The 20700-nt window shown below is 36.7% G+C and overlaps 2 protein-coding genes across 9 annotated transcripts in view; one reads left to right on the forward strand and one right to left on the reverse strand.

The window, feature by feature from the left end:
* Window positions 1–1054: 1054 nt before the first annotated feature.
* On the forward strand, window positions 1055–7099 carry spaw (southpaw; the record flags this gene model as incomplete). The annotated part of the gene is made up of 4 exons (XM_079815457.1): window positions 1055–1163; window positions 4734–5093; window positions 5280–5719; window positions 6947–7099. The coding sequence occupies 4 exons, from the start codon at window positions 1055–1057 to the stop codon at window positions 7097–7099; spliced, it is 1062 nt and encodes a 353-aa protein (XP_079671583.1).
* An 8211-nt stretch (window positions 7100–15310) lies between these two features.
* ank1a (ankyrin 1, erythrocytic a) overlaps window positions 15311–20700 on the reverse strand; it is a 137861-nt gene continuing 132471 nt past the window's right edge. For 7 of the 8 annotated variants that reach the window (XM_079815463.1, XM_079815459.1, XM_079815462.1 and 4 more), the window contains one exon: window positions 15311–19389. Coding sequence is in view for 1 of the 8 variants with exons in the window: in XM_079815460.1 (XP_079671586.1) it covers window positions 19348–19389 (42 nt within the window). In the remaining 7 variants the exon portion in view is untranslated. The remainder of the gene's footprint in view (window positions 19390–20700) is intronic. The other variant, XM_079815460.1, reaches the window with a different exon arrangement.

The following is a 20700-nucleotide window of genomic DNA, read 5'->3' on the forward strand; positions in this document are numbered from 1 at the left end:
ACCTTTTAAGGGTCTTGAGAGTGAACCGTGCATTGTGCCAATGGAGGCCTTTCAGAGCCATCAGATTTCAACTAAAATATCTTCATTTGTGTTCTGAAGATGAACGGAGGTCTTACGGGTGTCGAACGACATGAGGGTGAGTAATTAATGACAGAATTTTCATTTTTGGGTGAACTAACCCTTTAAGAATCAAGGGTATGTAAACTTTTGAACGGGGTCATTTTAATAAATTGTCTTATGGACTATATGTAAACATCTTTTATGTCAAATGTCATATTCAGGACTAAATAATTATTCACACTAATTAATATTCACATTTTCACAGATTCTGCAAGGGGTTCAAACGCTTTTAAGCAGCACTGTATCCTTTCAAACTCCTTATCAAACATACTCAAATGGGCTTATGGATGAATAAAGTCTAATATAGCCTATTATTGTCATATAGTAACATAATACCTGACTTCTTGTGTGTCCCGGGCATTTAAAATATAAATACCAAATTTGCAGTAAAAATATCATATTGCAATAGCCTTAAAATAATTCTTAATTTAATGCTGCGTGCTGCAAAACAAATGTTGAATCAACAAGGTGGTTTACCCTACCTTTGGGTGGCCCAAAATCAAAGGCTGTCTCGGGCACGAGAGTGTCACGCCTCGCGCATTTAAAGCCTGCACAGTTTCCAGAAGCAGTGAACTTGACAGCTCTGCTCTCCTCTGATGTGCCTCATGGATCACAGGGATTCCGCGGACACGACAGGATGACAGGGGTCATCAGGGGCCAGCTGCGCGCTTTAAAAGCGCCGTCCGAAGCCCGGCCACCTCGATCACTCGGACCACAGGCGCGCAGGAGAAACAACCGCACGCGCAATCGCAAACTTCATTGATTCGCAATGCCAGCCCTGCTGATCATACTGTTCGCCACCTCGGTGGTTTCTCGGATGCACGGCGAGTGCGTAAAGATCGATAACGGCGCGCTCATGAGAGGACATCCCAGAGCCTTCGCAGGGTCATATCCCCACTACAGTCTCCAGTCGTATCCGAGGTACCCGCTGTACATGATGCAGTTATACCGAGACTTCAGCGGGAAGATGCCCACTACTCCAGCCAGTGTCGACAACCCAGCGCTTCATCAGGCCGACTTCGTCCTAAGCTTGATCGCTCAAGGTAAAACATGCACTTGACTTGCTTTAACCTGCTTGACTTGTTATTTTGTATGCAAAAGTGAATCAAATCATTTCCACTGTATTATTATTACTCAGTACTTAAATGTATACATACTAACACTGTGACAGGGACACCTTAAAATAAAGTGTAACCAAAAGGACTGGGTAATATAAGGTAACAACATGGGTTAAGGTTAGGTTTAGGGGTATAGGTTCAGGGTTAGTACCGTCACACAGAGAAAAAGGGTGTCAAAATTGTACCTTTAGGGGTACAACAGCTTGTCGCTGGGGCAGTACCCTTAAAAGGACACATTTGTACCTTTTTTACCACAAAAAGGTTCATAGTAGGGCCTTAAGGTACGTATTTGTACTCTAAGGTACTAATATGCACCTTTTAGGAGTAAAACAGGTACAAATATGTCCTTTTAAGGGTACTGCCCCAGCGACAAGCTGTTGTACCCCTAAAGGTACAATTTTGACACCCTTTTTCTCTGTGTGTTGTTATTACCCATGTTATTGTAATTACTATAATAAGTGTATAGTATGTACATGGGGAACAGGAATGTAAAATAAAGTGTTACCTAGATGCTTACACTTTATTTTAAGGTGTCTGTGTAACAGAGTTATTATACATTTAAGTACTGAGTAATATTATGTAATTTCATGTACTTACTATAGGTTTAGGATTAGAGTTTGGTTTGGTTTAGGGTTAGTTGCATGTAATTATGCATAAGTAATAGTTATTACTATAGTAACTATTTGTAACATAATGAATAGTGTTACCCACTTTATTTTAAGGTGTCTGTGTTACAGTGTAATTATATAGTTAAGTACTGAGTAATAATAATTAACTACATATGGTTTGGTTTAGGATTAGTTGCATGTAATTATGCATATACTACAGTAACTACATGTAACACGTGTAACAATGACACTTTAAATAGAGTTCTACCACCTTAACAAAAAGGTACCATGGTGGCATGTGCTATAGTTGTACCATGGTACTCTTGGGAGTATAGGCTATACCTTGAAGTGCCATAAAAATGGTAGGCTATATGAAATGACTATTATTCACTATCTGGACCACAGTTTATATCAAACTAGTTTGCACTTTATTTTATAGTGTGTGCACTTATGTGTCTTAACTAAGTGCTGGGTAATAGGACACAACATGGGTAAAGATTAGGTTTAGGGGTTCAGGATTATCACCCTGTATTTACTATAATAATTAAGCTACAGATGCAGCACATAACTGTAAAATACAAAATGCTTTTTTTAAAATTAAATGCTTTTTTGTAATTTGGCAACAATTTAGGTGTGCAAAGAACCTGTTCTCGTGTTAACAGCACATTGATAAAGTCTGGATGGATGTATATTCAATACGAACACGTGTTTTAAAGAAGAGTTAAGCCACGCATCTGGGGAAGTTGTGGGCTCATTATCAGGTCCGTCGCTCTTGAGCTATCTGACCCTCAGATTTTACAACTCAGTAGTGTCACAATGCTTATTCAACTTTAAAGAGCTGGCTGTTTTATGTACACGGGTGTGTGTATTAGCCCTTCAGACGTCTGTTAGAGCGCGAGGTTCAATACACATCTCCTGTCAGGCAGCTCCTCCATCCTGACAGTGCTCTGACATTTGGCTCTGACAGAACCTGAGTGAGTCTCACAAACCTGTTGAGAAAAAAAGCCACTGATTAAACTTCATTACCCAATTTAATGTTCTTTGTTGTTGTAAATAATCACCGAAAATAACGGGAAGTGTAAAAGAATAATTGAGAAATGGTTGTAACTCAAAAAACGAATGAACTTTCACTGTTGTTAGTTGCACTCAAATCACCCTTGTTCACATTACTTAAAAAACTCATGTAACTACATGAACTTCAATTTACTGAGTTGTTTCTACTAAAAATGAGTATTGTCAGCTTTACATAATATTGCGGAGTGAAACGAACAAACTGGGCAGTGGATCTGTAGTTCCCAGCATGCTTTGCAAGGGACTGCATTAGAAGAGTAAAGTTAGGGATTAAAATGTTATTTGATGTTTTTCTGTTAAGAGAAAGATGTTGTTAGTTTATGTTGGTGTTTAATGTTCAGTTATGTTGGACATTTAGAGGAGTTTCTGTAATTTTGTGGTTACCATTATGCAGAAGAGTGCCTGTGTTCAGGGCACTCATATACACACATTTATTGGATGGACTTCCTGCCCTCAATTAAGTTATTTTTGCATTTTGTTTCTAAAAAATATGCTTGTTGTTATTTAATAGTTTTCCACTTACACTTGTAGAGCAAGTAGTTAATTTAATAAGGAAAATTAAATCGATAAATGTGTTCACCTAACATAATAAACTTTTATCAATTTAACATAACATTATTAAGTAAACTGCACATATAAATATTACGTAACAGTGACAAATTCAAATGATTTGTATTTACTTAAAGAAATTTTGTTAGCTTTACTTGACTTTCTTTTGTTCATATAACTAAATTGTTATTTGTAAGAATTACTCAATATAGTTGCGTGGAACCACTTGACGCAGTAAATTCAAGTTATTTTTGGAGTTATTTAGACATTCTACATTTAGGCTTTGTTTGCTTACAATTTATTTTTATAATTTATAATTTATATAATATAATTTAAACGACCCCCGACTTTAAGGGGCGTTCACACTCTAAAAAATGCTGGGTTAAATACTACCCAAGTTGGGTTGAAAATGGACTAACCAAGCAATTGGGTTGTTTTAACCCAGCGATTGGGTTGTTTGAAGTAAACATTTAACCCAACCGCTGGGTTAAAACGACCCATTCACTAGGTTAAAACAACCCAACTTGGGTTGTTTTTAACCCGGCATTTTTTACACTGCATGCATGTCACGTTCTTAGTTGTGTCGTGTTCCAATATTTCAGTGTTGTATACTTATTATAGGAATCATCAACTACTTAAGTTATAAATAACTTCTTGTTATTTCTGCTAGAAATTGAGTCGCTGCAAGTATCCGTAATGCTTAACTATAAAATTGCTGGATTGTTTTAACCCAAATTTGGGTCAAAAATTACGAACCCAAATGTTGGGTTAAATTTTTAAAAACATTTTTTAACCCAGCGGTTGGGTTTGTCACATTTTAAGTGTTGTTATGAACACAAAAACGAAATTCTTGAGAATGGGAATGGCCCTACAACACAACCTCAAATATTATGGATCTTCAATTTGTAATGGACCATTTTTAGACAAAATCTGCAAACACTTTATTTTGATGCTCCTCACTATAGTAACTGCAACACCTAACCATAACCAAACAGTCTATTATAGTCTACTAATACTCTAATGAGAGTTAGTTGACATGTAGTTAGTTACTAAAGTGGACCATGGAAATAAAGTGTAACCAGGCCTAAATCTTTTCAGAATATGTCATTAATATGTTAACATTTACCTACCTGCTTATGAACCATCTGTTTCAATGTAACTTTCATCTGATACCGTCTTGTGTGAATGTTCCATTAGTTTCTTTATTCACTCGTCTGCCTTAATTAGCTAATTGCAAGAGGTGATGAACATTTTCTTTATTTTCCAGACTGTCATCAAACAGGTGAGCGATGGAGCATCACTTTTGACATGTCTTCGCTCTCAGCGAGTGACAACATTCAACTTTCGGAGCTCCGCATCCATCTCCCAGCGTTTTCTGCATCCAGACGCGTTATTGTGGACATCTTCCACCTGCGTAAACAGGATTGTGAGTCGGATTCTGTGTTTTGTCGCGATAAGAGGCTTTTTCTGGGTAGTATCAAATCAGTGCCCGGCGCTCCAACATCAACCTGGAGGGTTTTCAACGTCACAGAGCTACTCGAACACTGGTTGAACCAGGGGATGGAGGCACCTGTGCAGGTCCAGACACCAGAGGATGGAGAGGACACTGGAAGCGGGGAAGTCTTAAGTGAACCGGTCACAAAGAGTGAGGACACTGGAAGCGGGGAAGACTTAATGGAGCCGGTTACAAAGAGTGAGGACACTGGAAGCGGGGAAGTCTTAAGTGAACCGGTCACAAAGAGTGAGGACACCGGAAGCGGGGAAGACTTAATGGAGCCGGTTACAAAGAGTGAGGACACTGGAAGCGGGGAAGTCTTAAGTGAACCAGTTGTAAATAGTTGGCACCGAAAAATTCAGCATCCCACAGCAGAACGAGTTATGATTGTAGTTTTCTACAAAAACACATTTCCCCAGAGTGGCCAACGCGCCTCCAGCTTGATCAATACAGTAACACACTCCAAATATGTCTTCCTGAACCGGACTCCGGACGCCGCTCAAGGTCGTCGCCACAAAAGGAACCGGGTCGAAAGGATGCGTGCTCCGACAGCTGAAGCGGACGATAGAAACGCAACGGGAGTAGAGCAACATCAAGGACCACTTTGTCGGCGAGTTGATATGTGGGTGGATTTTGATCAAATTGGATGGGAGGAATGGATCGTGCACCCGAAGCGTTATAACGCATACCGCTGCGAAGGAGAATGCCCAAGCCCGCTGGATGAGTCTTTCAACCCAACTAACCACGCCTATATGCAGGTGAGATACTTGGATAGTTCACCCAAACATTTTTATTCTGTCATTCATTACTCACCCTCATGTCGTTCCAGACCCGAAAGACTTTCATTCATCTTCTGAATCCCTCCTTCTGTCCCTCCATTGACAGCTACACAACTACCACTTTGACGCTTCAAAAAGTTCATAAAGAGATCGTAAAACGAATCCATATGAATTGAGCGGTTTAGTCAAAATTTTCTTAAAGGGTTAGTTCACCCAAAAATGAAAATTCTGTCATTAATTACTTACCCTCATGTCGTTCGACACCCGTAAGACCTCCGTTCATCTTCAGACACAAAAAAAAAAGATATTTTAGTTGAAATCTGATGGCTCTGAAAGGCCTCCATTGGCACAATGCACGGTTCACTCTCAAGACCCTTAAAAGGTACTAAACACGTCATTACAAAGTCCATCTCACTACAGTGGTTCTAAAATAACTTTATGAATCAGCGAGAATAGTTTTTGTGCGCAAAAAAACCCTAAATAACGACTTATATAGTGATGACGATTTCAAAACACGGCCTCATGAAGCTTCGAAGCGTTATGAATCAGTGAGTCGAATCATGATTCGGATCGCGTGTCAAACAGCCAAACTGCTGAAATTTGGCGATCCAAACTGCTGAATCGACTCACTGATTCATAACGCTTCGAAGCTTCATGATGCCGTGTTTTGAAATCGTCATCACTATATAAGTCGTTATTTAGGGTTTTTTTGCGCACAAAAACTATTCTCGCTGATTTATAAAGTTATTGTAGAACCACTGTAGTGAGATGGACTTTGTAACGACGTCTTTAGTACCTTTAAGGGTCTTGAGAGTGAACCGTGCATTGTGCCAATGGAGGCCTTTCAGAGCCATCAGATTTCAACTAAAATATCTTCATTTGTGTTCCGAAGATGAACGGAGGTCTGACGGGTGTCGAACGACATGAGGGGAAGTAATTAATGACAGAATTTTCATTTTTGGGTGAACTAACCCTTTAATATGATTTATTTGAGGCTTTTATTCACATATAAACATTCATCAACTCACACAGCAGTTGTAGTAAACAGAAGCTCAAGCATGAGAACCAATGAGGTTCATTCTCGTGTTACGCATCACGTTTGATCTTCAACTAGAGCTTTGTTCACATGTGTCAAGCAGGTTTGGTTGAGCTTCTGTTTATGTTCGCTGATAACGCGTGCTGATTTCTTTCTTTCTTTCTTTCCAGAGCTTGTTGAAGCTTTACCATCCGGAGCGTGTGAGCTGTCCGTCATGTGTGCCGACGCGCCTCAGCTCCCTCTCCATGCTGTACTATGAAGGCGACGGTGTGGTCATGCGCCACCATGAGGACATGATCGTGGAGGAATGCGGTTGTCAGTGAAGTTTGAAGCCTGACGATGCACTTTCAGTGCTCTGTTAATACATGTCAAATAAATAAATAAACTAAATAATAATATATACACTCTTAGAAAAAAAAGGTTCTATAGCCTATATGAGCTAAAATGGGTTCCCATGGGATCATTGTATGGATTTAGGTTAAATTAATTAATTTCTAAGTAAACAGCTCGTAAACATACTTTATGACTAGAGAAAAATTAAATAACCCTTTAAACATGAAAGTATTATGCACTGAAAAAAAAGTGTGTTGGATTTACATGATTTAATTGTGCACATCGGTCCCACATGAATCAATTAAGTTATACTACGGGGCCGTTGAATGCTTGAATCTGATTGGCTGATGAACGTTCTGAGGTGCGCAATTATTTTCTGGGAAACGCACAGCGAACGTAGTTCCAGGCAGCTCTTGACCGCATTACAGTTCCATATCACTTCGCATAGTTAACTGTAATAACGGAAATTACAGGACTAAAAAAAACAACATGACAGACGATTTTCCTAAAGTAAATCTTAATATTTAAGGTGAATATAAAACGTTCAACAACTGGGCGGCAGCAGTATTAGACAGTCCAGATGAAAAACAACATAAACGGAAGCGGACATCAAAGGCAAGCTATTCTGTCTCATTAATGCAATCACACGTGCTCGCACACGTATACTACAGTTTGCACAAAAAAGTGTTGTCAGCGCTGCCCTGACGATTTGATCAGTTAGCCTATAGTGGAGCAACTTAAAGACTACACATGACATTTTTTCACTAGCGAGGTAATAACACTGTGTTTAGAGACACACATAGCCTAATTCACACAAGTGCTCTCTCTCTCTCTCTCTCTCTCTCTCTCTCTCTCTAATAACTTCATTAGTAACTGCAGTAGAATGCTATCAACGGCTCAAGCTTTAAAATGACGTTTCGGAACTAACAAAAGAGTCGTTGGATGAGACGCGGAAGAAATAGTCCTACTCACAATAGCGATTTAAGTACAAAAACCGGACGAATCCCTTTAAATATATCATCGGATCGATGTCTTGAGGTGTGGTAACCGTAGTATAAGCGGAATAATTGACACCTGAGTGTGCATTATTTTTCTAATAATTCAACGGCCCGGAGTCAATTATTCCTTACTTTAACAAACATAATTTGTTCATGTAACATCATATAATGAATATATTTTAAGTGATTTAATTAAGTAGTCTCAAAGTGAATTTTATACGGCTCCCTGACATGATTCAGGCATTAAAAAAATCATATACTCATTCATCCTCTTCAAATTCATATATTTATATGTTACACAACTGAATTATAATATTGCACTAGCGACAAACTTTTAGCTAGTAACAGCACACATTAGCATCTTAAATGCTAAGCATTTAAAGCTCCTTCAGCAAACCCGTGGTGACATTAGTTGTTTTAGTCCACAGAACCAAATGCTCCGCTCTTCTCCACAATGGTAACCCACTGTAATTTAAATTGTTCTAATAATTCCAACATAATTGAATATCAAACACAATCAAGTCTCCCCCTTTCTCATCTTGCTCAAAAATACATAAAATAACACTTTTACATATAAAATAACAACATTTACTCTCTCTTGATTTAGCCATATGCAAAGCATGCTGGAAACTAACAAGCCCCGCCCCGTTTCAGTTAATGCAACACAAATCATTCATGTAATCTTAGCACAAACAGATTAAGTAAACTTCAATTTGACTTATATTTAAGTGGATTTTAACATAGTCAAATTAAGTTAGGACAAAATGTATAACAATTGTGTTGCTTTGGCTCATTTTAATCAAGTAATTTGAACAAGCAGTAAAATATATTTTTTTTAAGTGTGCAAAAAGTTATATAGAACCTTCTATGACTTAAAGGGTTCTTTAAAATGGACCTTTTTTTCCTAAGAGTGAACAAAAACATTCCATAATTCTGTTCTCGAACTGAACTGAATTTCAAAGGAGAACCGCTGAAATGCTGTCCAACGTATGGAAATATTTAATATTTAAAAGAAACACTTGTAAATATTTTGTATTTGGGATTTCTTTAAACGAGTGTATATTTTTACCTTATGTACATATGAGTGTATTACGTTTAAGAAAGTGTAATATGCGTTATAAATGTGATGTGAAACGTGTTTGTGTTTTTTACCATATTATCAGCAGGCTTGATAAAGTTTTATAGAAAATATACAAATAAAGCAAAACAGTATTTTATGTTGTGTAACTTGTAGTTTGTACAATCATCATTTTTAGGCCACTGTTCACTCAAGTGGTTCTACATTGAGTAAAATTGACATTTCGCTATAAGAACCTACTCAGCACACACACTCTAAAAAATGATATGATCATCCTGGCAACATATGTTTTTCCTGTTACTTTAACTCATCAAATTAACCAATTTCAGCTTAAAGGGTTAGTTCACCCAAAAATGAAAACTAGCCCATGATTTACTCACCCTCAAGCCATCCTAGGTATGGATATTTCTCTTACACAAACGCATCGATTCGCTTCAGAAGGCCTTTATTAAACCCCAGAGCCACGTGGAGCAGTTATTCGACGGACAGATGCATTTTTTTATGGACTTAAAAAAACAGAGCAGCTATTACTGCTATTCTAATGCTTGGATTAGCCTGGACTTTTGTAATATAACTCTGATTATATTCGTATGAAAGAAGAATGTAATTTACACCGAGGATGACTTGAGGGTGAGTAAATCATGGGCTAATTTGCATTTTTGGGTGAACTATCCCTTTAAGTTGAAATGACTTTTACAGCCAATTTTATTATTATACTTAAATATTTAAGTTCAGTAGCTGCCTTAAATTAGGTCGAGTGAGGAAATTTCTTTTACAGTGCTCATTATAGTTGAAATATAAGGGCTGTGCTGCATGTCTTCAGATCTTCTGTGAATGACAGATTGTCAGGGTCCTTTTGTCAAATGAAAGCACCCCAAACCCTAGCGGGATGGGGGCTGGGAGAATAAGTGCACTAAAAGGTGTTAAGAAGCAAAAGTATTTGAAGGACGGGTGGTGTGTGTAGAGGTGACTGGATCATCACATTGTATGTGGATGTCATTATAAGAGTTGGGTGGTCTGCAAACTTGTTGTATAAAACTTCCATTAGGCGTGAGGCTGTTAACATGCCTACTATGACGGCTTCACTTAAAATATACTGTATATGATCAAGCATTCAGCATTCAATTGTTCCATTTTAATATGCATTGTGAGGTTTCATTGTTTTGATCCTTTCAGGAGGTTTCAATATTAAAGACATCAGGGGCACAACAACGATTTAATTTAATGTAAAACAAACACGGTCACACTTTAGATTAGGGTCCATTTCTCACTATTAACTAATTATTAACTATTGCCTCAAAAAAACGTATTATTAGTTAGTAAGGCAGTTGTTAAGTTTAGGTGTTGGGTAGGATTAAGGGATGTTGAATGATCATGCAGAATAAGGCATTAATATGTGCTTTATAAGTGCTAATAAACAGACAATATCATAGTAATATGCATGATAATAAACAACTATTAATAGTGAGAATTGGACCCCAAACTACCATGCAAACATAATGGTATAGAACTGATTTCCATTCCCAGATTAAACATTAAACCTATAATAAGTATAGATATCTAGAAATGATAAAAAATATAAAACATTATAAATAAAAACACATTTCAAATGGTTATTGTCTAAAAAAAGACAAAAAGTGACAGTTTTGCATAGTTTGAATGCAAAGCTCTGTTGCAACCAATGGCATGAGTTTGGGGCGAGACTAACAATTTGTCCTAACAGTAAAAAAAGGATAAATATATAAAAAATATTGGACCAACTTTATATTTAGTATCTTGTCTATGTACTAACATTTCAATGCATAATTTGACACAATGCACTTGTGTACATACATATTTTTACATTGTACTTTTTAAAATGTAACTATTTAAAAAAATGCCTGCATGTAAATATTTAATTTATGTAATTACGGCTATAATTACGCTGTTGACCCTTTCCTTAAAGGGGTGGTTGATTATGATTTCACTTGTTTAACTTTAGTTAGTGTGTAATGTTGCTGTTTGAGCATAAACAACATCTGCAAAGTTACGACACTCAAAGCAAAGGGAGATATTTCTTTTGAAAGAAATCACTTTTTAAGGACAACAAAGGCTAGTGATGTTAGTGACATCACTAACCCTAAAATTTACATATTTTACACGCAACAAAGGCCATGTTGAGAAGAGGAAGAGTTGATTCGGGAGTCGCTCAAGCTGTCGCGTCCGTCTTTCACATTTATTGCAATACAGTACGAACACAAATGCAATAGCATGTCATGAAAGCAAGATGACAACATGAGTTATAACCGTAATTAAACTAAACTACACCTGTTCTCTCTTCATGCAGCAGATATTCTCTGGCTCTGTGCATCTTACAACAGTTCCCACGCGAGCCATTTATAGATTATCATGCTAATCAATGACTTGAAGATAGTTAACTCATAAATTCATCAACTAACCGTTCAGAAACGTCTCATTCTACATGTTGTCACTTCTTCTCGAGTCTCTCCATCATTGTCCGACTTCGGTTTGAACATAAAAGGCTGAACATTTTCAGTGTGTGTCTGTGTCGGAGCTGCCAACAGGAGCTCTTGAAGCTCCGCCCTCTTCTTGAAAGGGGGCGGGGAGCAACAGCTCATTTGCATTTAAAGGGACTTACCCTCAAAACTTTTTACATGATCTTTGGGGTATTTTGAGCTAAAACTTCACATACACACTCTGGGGACATCAGATACTTATTTTACATCCTGTAAAAAGAGGCATTATAGGACTATTAAAGCAATAACTATTCTACAAGAGACCACAAAGACCACAAAAAGCCAGTTTTTATTTCTTTATTAATTCTGTAAATGTATCTTCAGCTGGTGTACAGGGTTGAATATTTCTATATATATTTATATAGACATTTAAAACCTTGTCTGATTCAAAGACCTATTAGCAATAAAAATAAATACATAAAATAAAACGAACGGAACTTTAAAGAAGCACAATGCTTCTATATTCCAACAGGCAACCCCCTGAAGTCTTGTTTGCTAAGATGCTATAAGTACATCCATGACATTAAAGTATTCCCATATTCCCAAATAGCAGGTCATAAATTCCCATTTGCAAGTGCAAAGCATTCTAATTAAATATACTTATATATATATATGTGTGTAATAAAAGATGTGTTAAAAACATCTTTCTGTGCAAGTGTGCATTTTGCATTCCTTTTCATAAGTAATATGCTATTGCGTTTATATTGATTTCAAATCATTCTGTAGTAAATAGGAGTATAAATATTCTCTCGTTTTGCAGCAGTTCACATTTTTTGCAAGAGGTTGTTTTAAACCATTGCTTAGACATCAAACAACAGCATTGCTAATTTGACTTATCCTTGCTGCCATACTGGAACGGACCGGCCCGTCTGATCTGTGCGGTTTGGGTTTGTTCAGGGAGGGACTCGAGGGAGGGAGGATGACCCATCAAAGTGAAACATTCGTTTTGTTACCTAGAAATTCTGTATCAAACCCAAACCATAGAAATGACAATTTATGGGGGAACTCAAGCACATAGAATATGAACAAAGGTCTCGTTGACATCTACTAATACAACAAATTAGACTTTTACTGCGTGGTTGGGAAGTTATATTGTCCAAGTAATTATGTCCAAGCAAAATAATAAGAAAAAATCTGTAAAATGGACAATTGATTAAAAAAAAAAAAAATTCCTTTATCAGTGCACCCTACTATTAAATGATTTGAGACCTTAACGTTAAAATGGATGCTGGAAAATGTGAAAAACAATGCAAAGGCATAACATAAAATGCTACAATAAATGGCCTATATTTGGTATTGTGCTTTCATGATATTAACAGAATCTTATTTTTATTTGCATACATTTGAGACGCTTGAATTCGAGGTTTGCTTCCATTGTTTTTTCATCACAGGATAAAGTATTTATGCTGTTCTCAGATGCAACATAAAAATAACTGAATTGAAACGAGATTTGCATGGAGGCCATGCAGTCAGGAGGTAAAATTGTATGACTTTGCTAATTCAATATAATTGGAAGCATTGAAGGGTTTTATTGTGTTAATACTAACAATCAACCAATCGCTGTTTGCATAATAAGATATAGTGACGAGGTGTGCATCAATCCTACAGCTCTACAACTAAACTGAATGGCAGTTGTTGCAAAAAGTGGCTGAATTGCTGGAGAAGAACAACTTAAGTGCAAATCCAGATCATCCACATTATAGTTCTGTGTGTGTGTGCGTGTGTATAAAGTCAGATCTGTTCTGCTGCAGGACAGTCTGATCACAGTGTTCAGTGGCTACGTGTCTTCATCAAGCTTAAGAGAGGCAAACGTTTCTGTCAGTGCCTAGAAAATGATTAGGCATCTAATGTTATTAGTGAAAAAATACAGACCGTGTTTTTTCCCCTAAAAACCATGGTGCATGTGTAAAAACAATAGTGCATGCCATGATTATTGGCATCACCTATAATGGTGAACAAAAAAGCAAAGAAAAATATAGTTCTAACCAATGTTGTTTGTTATGCTGATGAGGAAAAACCTAACCTGAATCTAACCTTTCAGTAAAGTTATTAATAATTCGATATTATTATTAAATATTTTACCAATAATTGGCACCCAAAGAACAATTTTGTGAACGGCATCTAATTAATTCTCACTTTTTTATACATTTGTATTTACTTTTCTTACCAAAGGGACTTTTGGTAAAAGATAATGCAATAATAATGAAAAAACAAAACAAAAACATATACAGAACAATTCATTGAACATTTTAGCTGGACGTTAGTCTAATGTTCTTTAAACATTTACTACTTTCTACTTTTTGTCAGATGTTTCCAAATGACATTCCCATAAAACATACGGTTACACTTTATTTAAAGGTGATGTAGATAAGTACTGAGTAATATTAATTAACTACATGTACTTACTATAGAGTTACGGTTTGGGGTTACACTTTATTTTAAGGTGTCTGTGTTACAGTGTAATTATATATTTAAGTACCGAGTAATATTAATTAACAACATGTACTTACTATAGGGTTAGGGTTTGGCTTAGGGGTTAGTTGCCTGTAATTATGCATAATTTACAGTTATTACTACACTCTCAGAAAAAAAGGTACAGTGGAGGTACAATTTTGTTCCTTGGGGAACAAAACGTATAACTGTACCTTTAAAGGTACACAATTGGTCCTTAGGGTACAATTACCCCTACAATTAACCATTAGCGGGCAAGTTCAGTCCTTGTGAGTCGCTGTCCTACCGAGTTTGGCTCCAACCCTGAAAGACATCTATAGAAGCTCTTATTGAGAATTTACAGAGGTTGAGATGTTGGTTTTATTGAAAATCAATAATATTGGTCACCATTATGGTGATCAGTGTTTCTTTTAGTTGGGCAGTTGGACTCTTGGCTTTTTATGTGAGTTTGTAGTTTTTGCTACAGTGTAGAGAGCTGCATTGGGATTGAGTCCCGCCGGGTCCCGCGGGACCCAACGCAAATCTCGCGGGAGCGGGCGGTTTGAATTTTGCTGCGGGCGGGAATGGGCGGCTAAAAAAAACACAGCGGGAATCGGCGGGATAGGGAGGTTGCCTAACGACATGATGGAGAAGATGTCAATAGATGATGTAGAAAAGAACCTCAAACAAGATATTTACAGCACAAAAGCTAAGCAAGGAAAGTCTGACATTTGGAGAAGTTTCTCAATTGTTTTGGTAGGCAAAATCATGCGGTATAACGTTATATGTATCCACATATTGCGCAGCTGGCAAATACATAGCTAACGTTACTTGATCATACCTCACCAAAAACGCTCAGCACTCCCTGCAGGTCAAGTTGACTGTTTGGTGTTTTTGACAAACAATACATAGAAGTTTAGTGAGTGGAAATGGATTGTTTCTAAATGTCCGTTTGCTATTTTGTGTTCACATTACGTTCTGTTGAAGCATGTTTTCTCAGGTTTCCTTTCAGTCGGTCACGTTCAACGTACGTCGGAACTGACCAACGAATTGGGATCTGTTTTTTGTTTCTCAATGTGTTTTTCTGTTTTCTGTTTTGCAAAGCAGTCTATTTTTATGTGCAAAGTTTTTGATAAAAACGAAATTATATTTGAATGTATTTGTCTTTTTTTTTTTTTTACATGCAGGCCAGGGAAACGAAACAAACAACCCCATGAATCTCTTTAATAATATCAATACAAATACGTGTTTTTTTTTTCCTGCGGGACGGGAGAAGACACAAAATCAATGCATCTCTATTATTGTGCGGGAATAAATTCTCAGAGTTTTGCGGGTGCGGGCGGGAGTGGACATACATATTGCGGGAGCGGGCGGGAGTGTAACACATACGTTGCGGGAGCGGGCGGTAATGGTCAGAAAATCGGCGGGTGCGGGCGGGAGCGGGATGAAGAAAACAGTCCCGCGCAGGGCTCTACTACAGTGTTAACAAAATACATAATCTGTTCAAATCAAAAGAAGCCATAAACCAAAATTGTCATGAAGAAAAATTTTTGACTGAACTCATCACTGACTAAAACTATTAATAAATTATATTCACCAACAATACTTTCTTGCCACAAATCAGGCATTCTGAATTTTGATTTTTAAATACATTCTAGGGGGATAAAAGTTTAGACGCACACAGATATCAAGAATCAGCATATGAATCTCAACAATGGTGACATACTTAATGCTGCAATGCATGCTGGGAGCCATGCGTTTTATACTTCGGTGGCTTAATAGGGTTGGAGCTAAACTCTGCAGGACAGCAGCTCTCTAGGACCGAACTTGCCAACCCCTGACTTAGAGGTACAGAAATGTTCTCTTACTTGTACCTTAAAAGGTACAATTTTATAGTACTATACAAGTGTATAGTAAGTACATGTAGTAATGTATAAGTATGTCATCTTAAAATAAAGTGTTATCAAACAGATGTTGTCTGTAACGTTCACATAACCAAGACAAAATGTTTTTAAACATATTTAAAAAACTAGACGTCATGAACGTTCAGAGAACATTCAGAAACAACATTTTCATAATTTAATGAAACTTTCTAAGAATGCATTTTTGTGGGTCAAAATATGAGCCAAACGGCCTTTACTGTAGCATGGGGAGCATTACTGGAAAAATGACTATCTGTCAGCTGTCTGTGTGTGTACAGTATACACTTATATGCTGATTATAATATTTATACATAAAAGTATATTGTGGGCTTAAGTTATAGATGGATATGGGATATATAGGATTAAATTTATGAGAGTCTAGCAAGGACTGAGGAAGACTGAAAGGAAATCACTGGAACGATGATAATTGCAGGGATACCAATAACTGTGACATGTCTAGGGGAAAATCATATCATATTCATTGTTTGATGCCATTAAATATGTTGAAATGTTTTTGTGAAATTTTTCCATAAGATTTCTCCACAAGTAGGCCTTTCTAGATGTGAGAAGGCATCAATGAAACATCTGTGAACACTTTAAATTAAGGACCTATTAGTTTTTTTGGTAACACTTTATTTTAATGTGTCCTTGTTACACGTTATATGTATAATAATAACTATAACCCTAAACCAAACCCTAATACTAACCCTGATCCTATAGTAAGCACATGTAGTTAATTAATATTACTTGTCACTTAAATGCATAATTACACTGTAACACAGACACCTTAAAATAAAGTGTAACCATTTTTTAACAGTATTTATTAATCTGTTAACATTACTAAAAATTGCTAATCCATTGTTAGGTCATGTCAGCTCAGACCCATTAAATAATATTAACTTTTAATTTGAATAATGTATTAGTAATAGTTAAAATACACAATGATTAATAAATGCTTTAGAAGGTGACGTACTTACACTGTACTTACTCTAATAAGTACTATTGGTAATATTAATAAACGATGTACTATAGAATTATGGTTGAGGGTTAGTTGCATGTAGTTATGCATAATTTACTGTTATTACTAAGTACATGTAACATATGTAACAAGGACATTGTAAAATAAAGTGTTACAAGGTTTGGTGTAGGTACTTGTCATTTTGCATAATTTACTGTTATTGCTGTAAAAAATGATCGTGATTTTAACGGTAAAGGACTGTAAAAATGCTATGGTGAAAAACAGTTAACATGGTTAACAGAAAGTTTCCGTACTATATACGATGAATAACTGTAATAGATCTAACCTTACATTTAACCGTTTTTGGAAATGAAAAAGAACGAGACGTTGTGTAATTTACAGTGAAAAACGTAAATTGACATTCCCAGAATTCCCTGCTTGACACTTCACATTTGATGTATTTTCATTGAAATAACTGTTTCTTCTTAGTTGTTTTTTTCTTATCAGTTATGTACATTAGGGTTTATGTTACATCTAATTTTGTTAAATGAATGTTTATTGCAATTTTAACATTTCATGTGTGTTACCATGATGGTGTTTAGTGTTTGTGTGAATGACACCTTTGAATCAACATGTGACTCTCATCTCCACTGTGATTGGTGGTTGTCAGTATATATCAAAGGTACATAACAGATATTAGTATTTCAATAGGTTGGTAAATTATCATTATTTGAGTTAATGAAATACGTTTTTTTACCGTAAATGTAACGTACATTTTTACAGTGAACACGTAATTATTACAACATAAACCTTTCAATTATGCGTTTTTTTAATAGTAAACTAAGTGCTGTCCCATAAAAGCTGAAATGTTGCTACCGTATTTTTTACGGTAAAGTTCTGGCAACCACAGCAACCATTTTTTTCCCACCGTATACATGTAGTAATGTGTAACTACGTCACTTTAAAATAAAGTGTTACCGTTCTCATTGTTTGTTAATGTTAACCAATGCAATGAACTATAACCTTATTGTAAAGTGGGTTACGCTTTATTTTAAGGTGTCATTGTTACAGTGTAATTATGAGTAGTATTACATGTACTTACTATAGGGTTAGGGTAGGATTAGGGTTTGGTTGAGGGTTAGTTGCATGTAATTTACTGTTATTACTATGGTAAGTACATGTAACATATGTAACAAGGACACTGTGAAATAAAGTGTTACCAATCGTTTTTTGTTTTCTTTCCTCAATGAATGTGTTAAATCGTCACCTAAAAAAACAAATTACACGATTAATTGCATCTTGCATTGTATCTTCAAATAATTTTGCTTCACTGAAAGGTTAGGCTATTCGGATTGAACTAATAAACAAGAAAAACAGCTTATTGCTTTTTTGTTTGCTCACAAGGAAACCGAAGGAAATCTTTCTGTGTGAAATGATGGATAATGTGAATGTTGATATAATGCTTATGCTCCTCTGTGCATATCAAGTTATTAAAAGGAAGCTCAGGGTTCATATGACACAGAGGTAATGATCTGCAAGCGTGCACATATACAGCCCCACAGTGATTTGAAAGTGTGTCCAATGTACGGTATCCCACTGAAAAACATTTAAACTGCACAAACTGACCCTTGAGCCTAGTATATCTCAGGCAACACAGGACTTCATTTGCTACACAATTATACCTTTACAATACACAAGACATGTAGTATTGGACTGAACAAGACTTCAGGAGCAAGTATTGAGACAGCAGCATAATCATCGCATAGGTTGTTGACTTTTTTTTGGCTGTGAAAAAGAACACACGCACACAGAGAGAGTACATTCACATCATATTTGAGTGCATATTATGTATATAATACCAGTACAAGAGGGTCAGACTCATCTCAGTAGTAGTGTGTACTCAGTTGGAAGACTAAATTTCAGGAAACTCTTGCTGGATTGGACTAAAACTAGCTTTTGTGTCCCACGTGCCCCTCAAACCGCGGTCTTAGGCGTATATATATATATATACGCCTCCAGTTGGCCAAAGTCCTTCCCTCCACCACTTTACAGCCCTTGCGGTATGACAATATTTTCTCACCTCATAATTGCTTGCAGTCAGTGCTGTATGTAAAGGCAGGCCATGCGACAGCACTTTCACATGCTGATATTGAGATTACAGGAAGCACTTCTCAAATGCTTGCTTTTTTTCATTGTTTGGTTTCGTTTTATAAGAAATCATGCCTCTAGCCTCTAGTGTTGGTTTTGCTTGTTAAAAAAAGTCCTAAAATCTCGCGTCGTAGCGGATATCCATTGCCTATCGCCGGTGCTCTATTTTCTTCTTTATTTGACGCCCATCATGTGTCAGTGAAGGATGGTTTGGGTCGAGGTGTCAAGTCCTAGGTTGGAAAAAAAGACAGGAAGGTTATGATGCTGCAATCTTAAAAGAAACATGACATTTGCAACTAGATTTAACACAAGGTCGGTCTGTGCTTTGTTTGGAGCATGGTAGCTGGTCCAACACTGCAAAAATGAATTCCCTTTTTTCCCTTCATAAATCAAGATGCTTTTACATGAAAAATGTATGTGTATTTTTCTGACCCCGTCGGGAGAGGTTTTTTTCTTGTTTTAAGCATCAATTTTTCAGAAAACAAGACCAAGGGCCTGATTTACTAACAGCTTGTGCTGGCGCAAACCCTCTTTTGCCGTTAAAAAACTACCGTCAGGAAAAATTAGCACTGAAAAGGCGTGGACAGGGTGATTTTTGCGGCTGACTTTATTGCATATGCATTTGTAGGAGTTTCCCTTTTTCAGACGCAAAATTTACAGGACTAGAGTATTTCAATTTAGGCAGTACAAATAGTAATAGATTCTATTTACACTATTTAAAAATAGTATTTTCTTTGCAATAATAGTTAGACGCTATTTATACTTATAAATAGTTGCACCTCAGTGTTGTTGTACATTAAACTGTATGCAATAATAGCATAGGGCCTCATTCATGAAACTTTCGTAAATATATGAGCAAATTGAGTAATTTGCACGTAAAATGGACCTTTATACGAAAACTCTCCTCCAGATTCACAAACGCTGCGTATACCACGGATTCGGTAGTTTAACGTGTGTATATTATTGAATTCCAAACATTCGTAAATAGGACGCGCGTGCACGCTCATTCATAATTAGCATAATCCCCGCCAGCGGGTTACAACACCAAATGACGTGTGCAGTAACGCTGTGGAATCTTCTGGACTTCTTTCTCAGGTTTGGCTCCAGTGTTTTGCATAAATGCTAAAGAGACTAATTGGCCATATGCCTAGCAATAAATATTCAATTATCGTGTGTCCATCAAAGCATTTTTAGTCAGCTAAAAATTTAGAACACAGAACGGTCAAATGTTTCACGCACCATTTACATGTGGTAGGGAGCAGGCGTACATTTTTTTTCGTACCAACTAACATTTTGAAAATACGAACATTTTCGTGAATCCGAAAATTTGCGTCAGAGCGGCTTTACGAACGATTTACACACAAATTCGTTCAGCTCGTGTTTCATGAATGAGGCCCACAGAGTGTAAATGATTGTTTATTAAAATTATTCAATGGATGCCGCCTTATTGGGACAATAAAGCCCTCCCTACACCTACCCATAACAGATAAACGCTTTATCACTAAACACACGTTAGACACTTTATTTCTGCTTTTCGAATA

Source organism: Gobio gobio, assembly GCF_949357685.1.
Source record: "Gobio gobio genome assembly, chromosome: 4".
NCBI classification, from domain to species: domain Eukaryota; kingdom Metazoa; phylum Chordata; class Actinopteri; order Cypriniformes; family Gobionidae; genus Gobio; species Gobio gobio.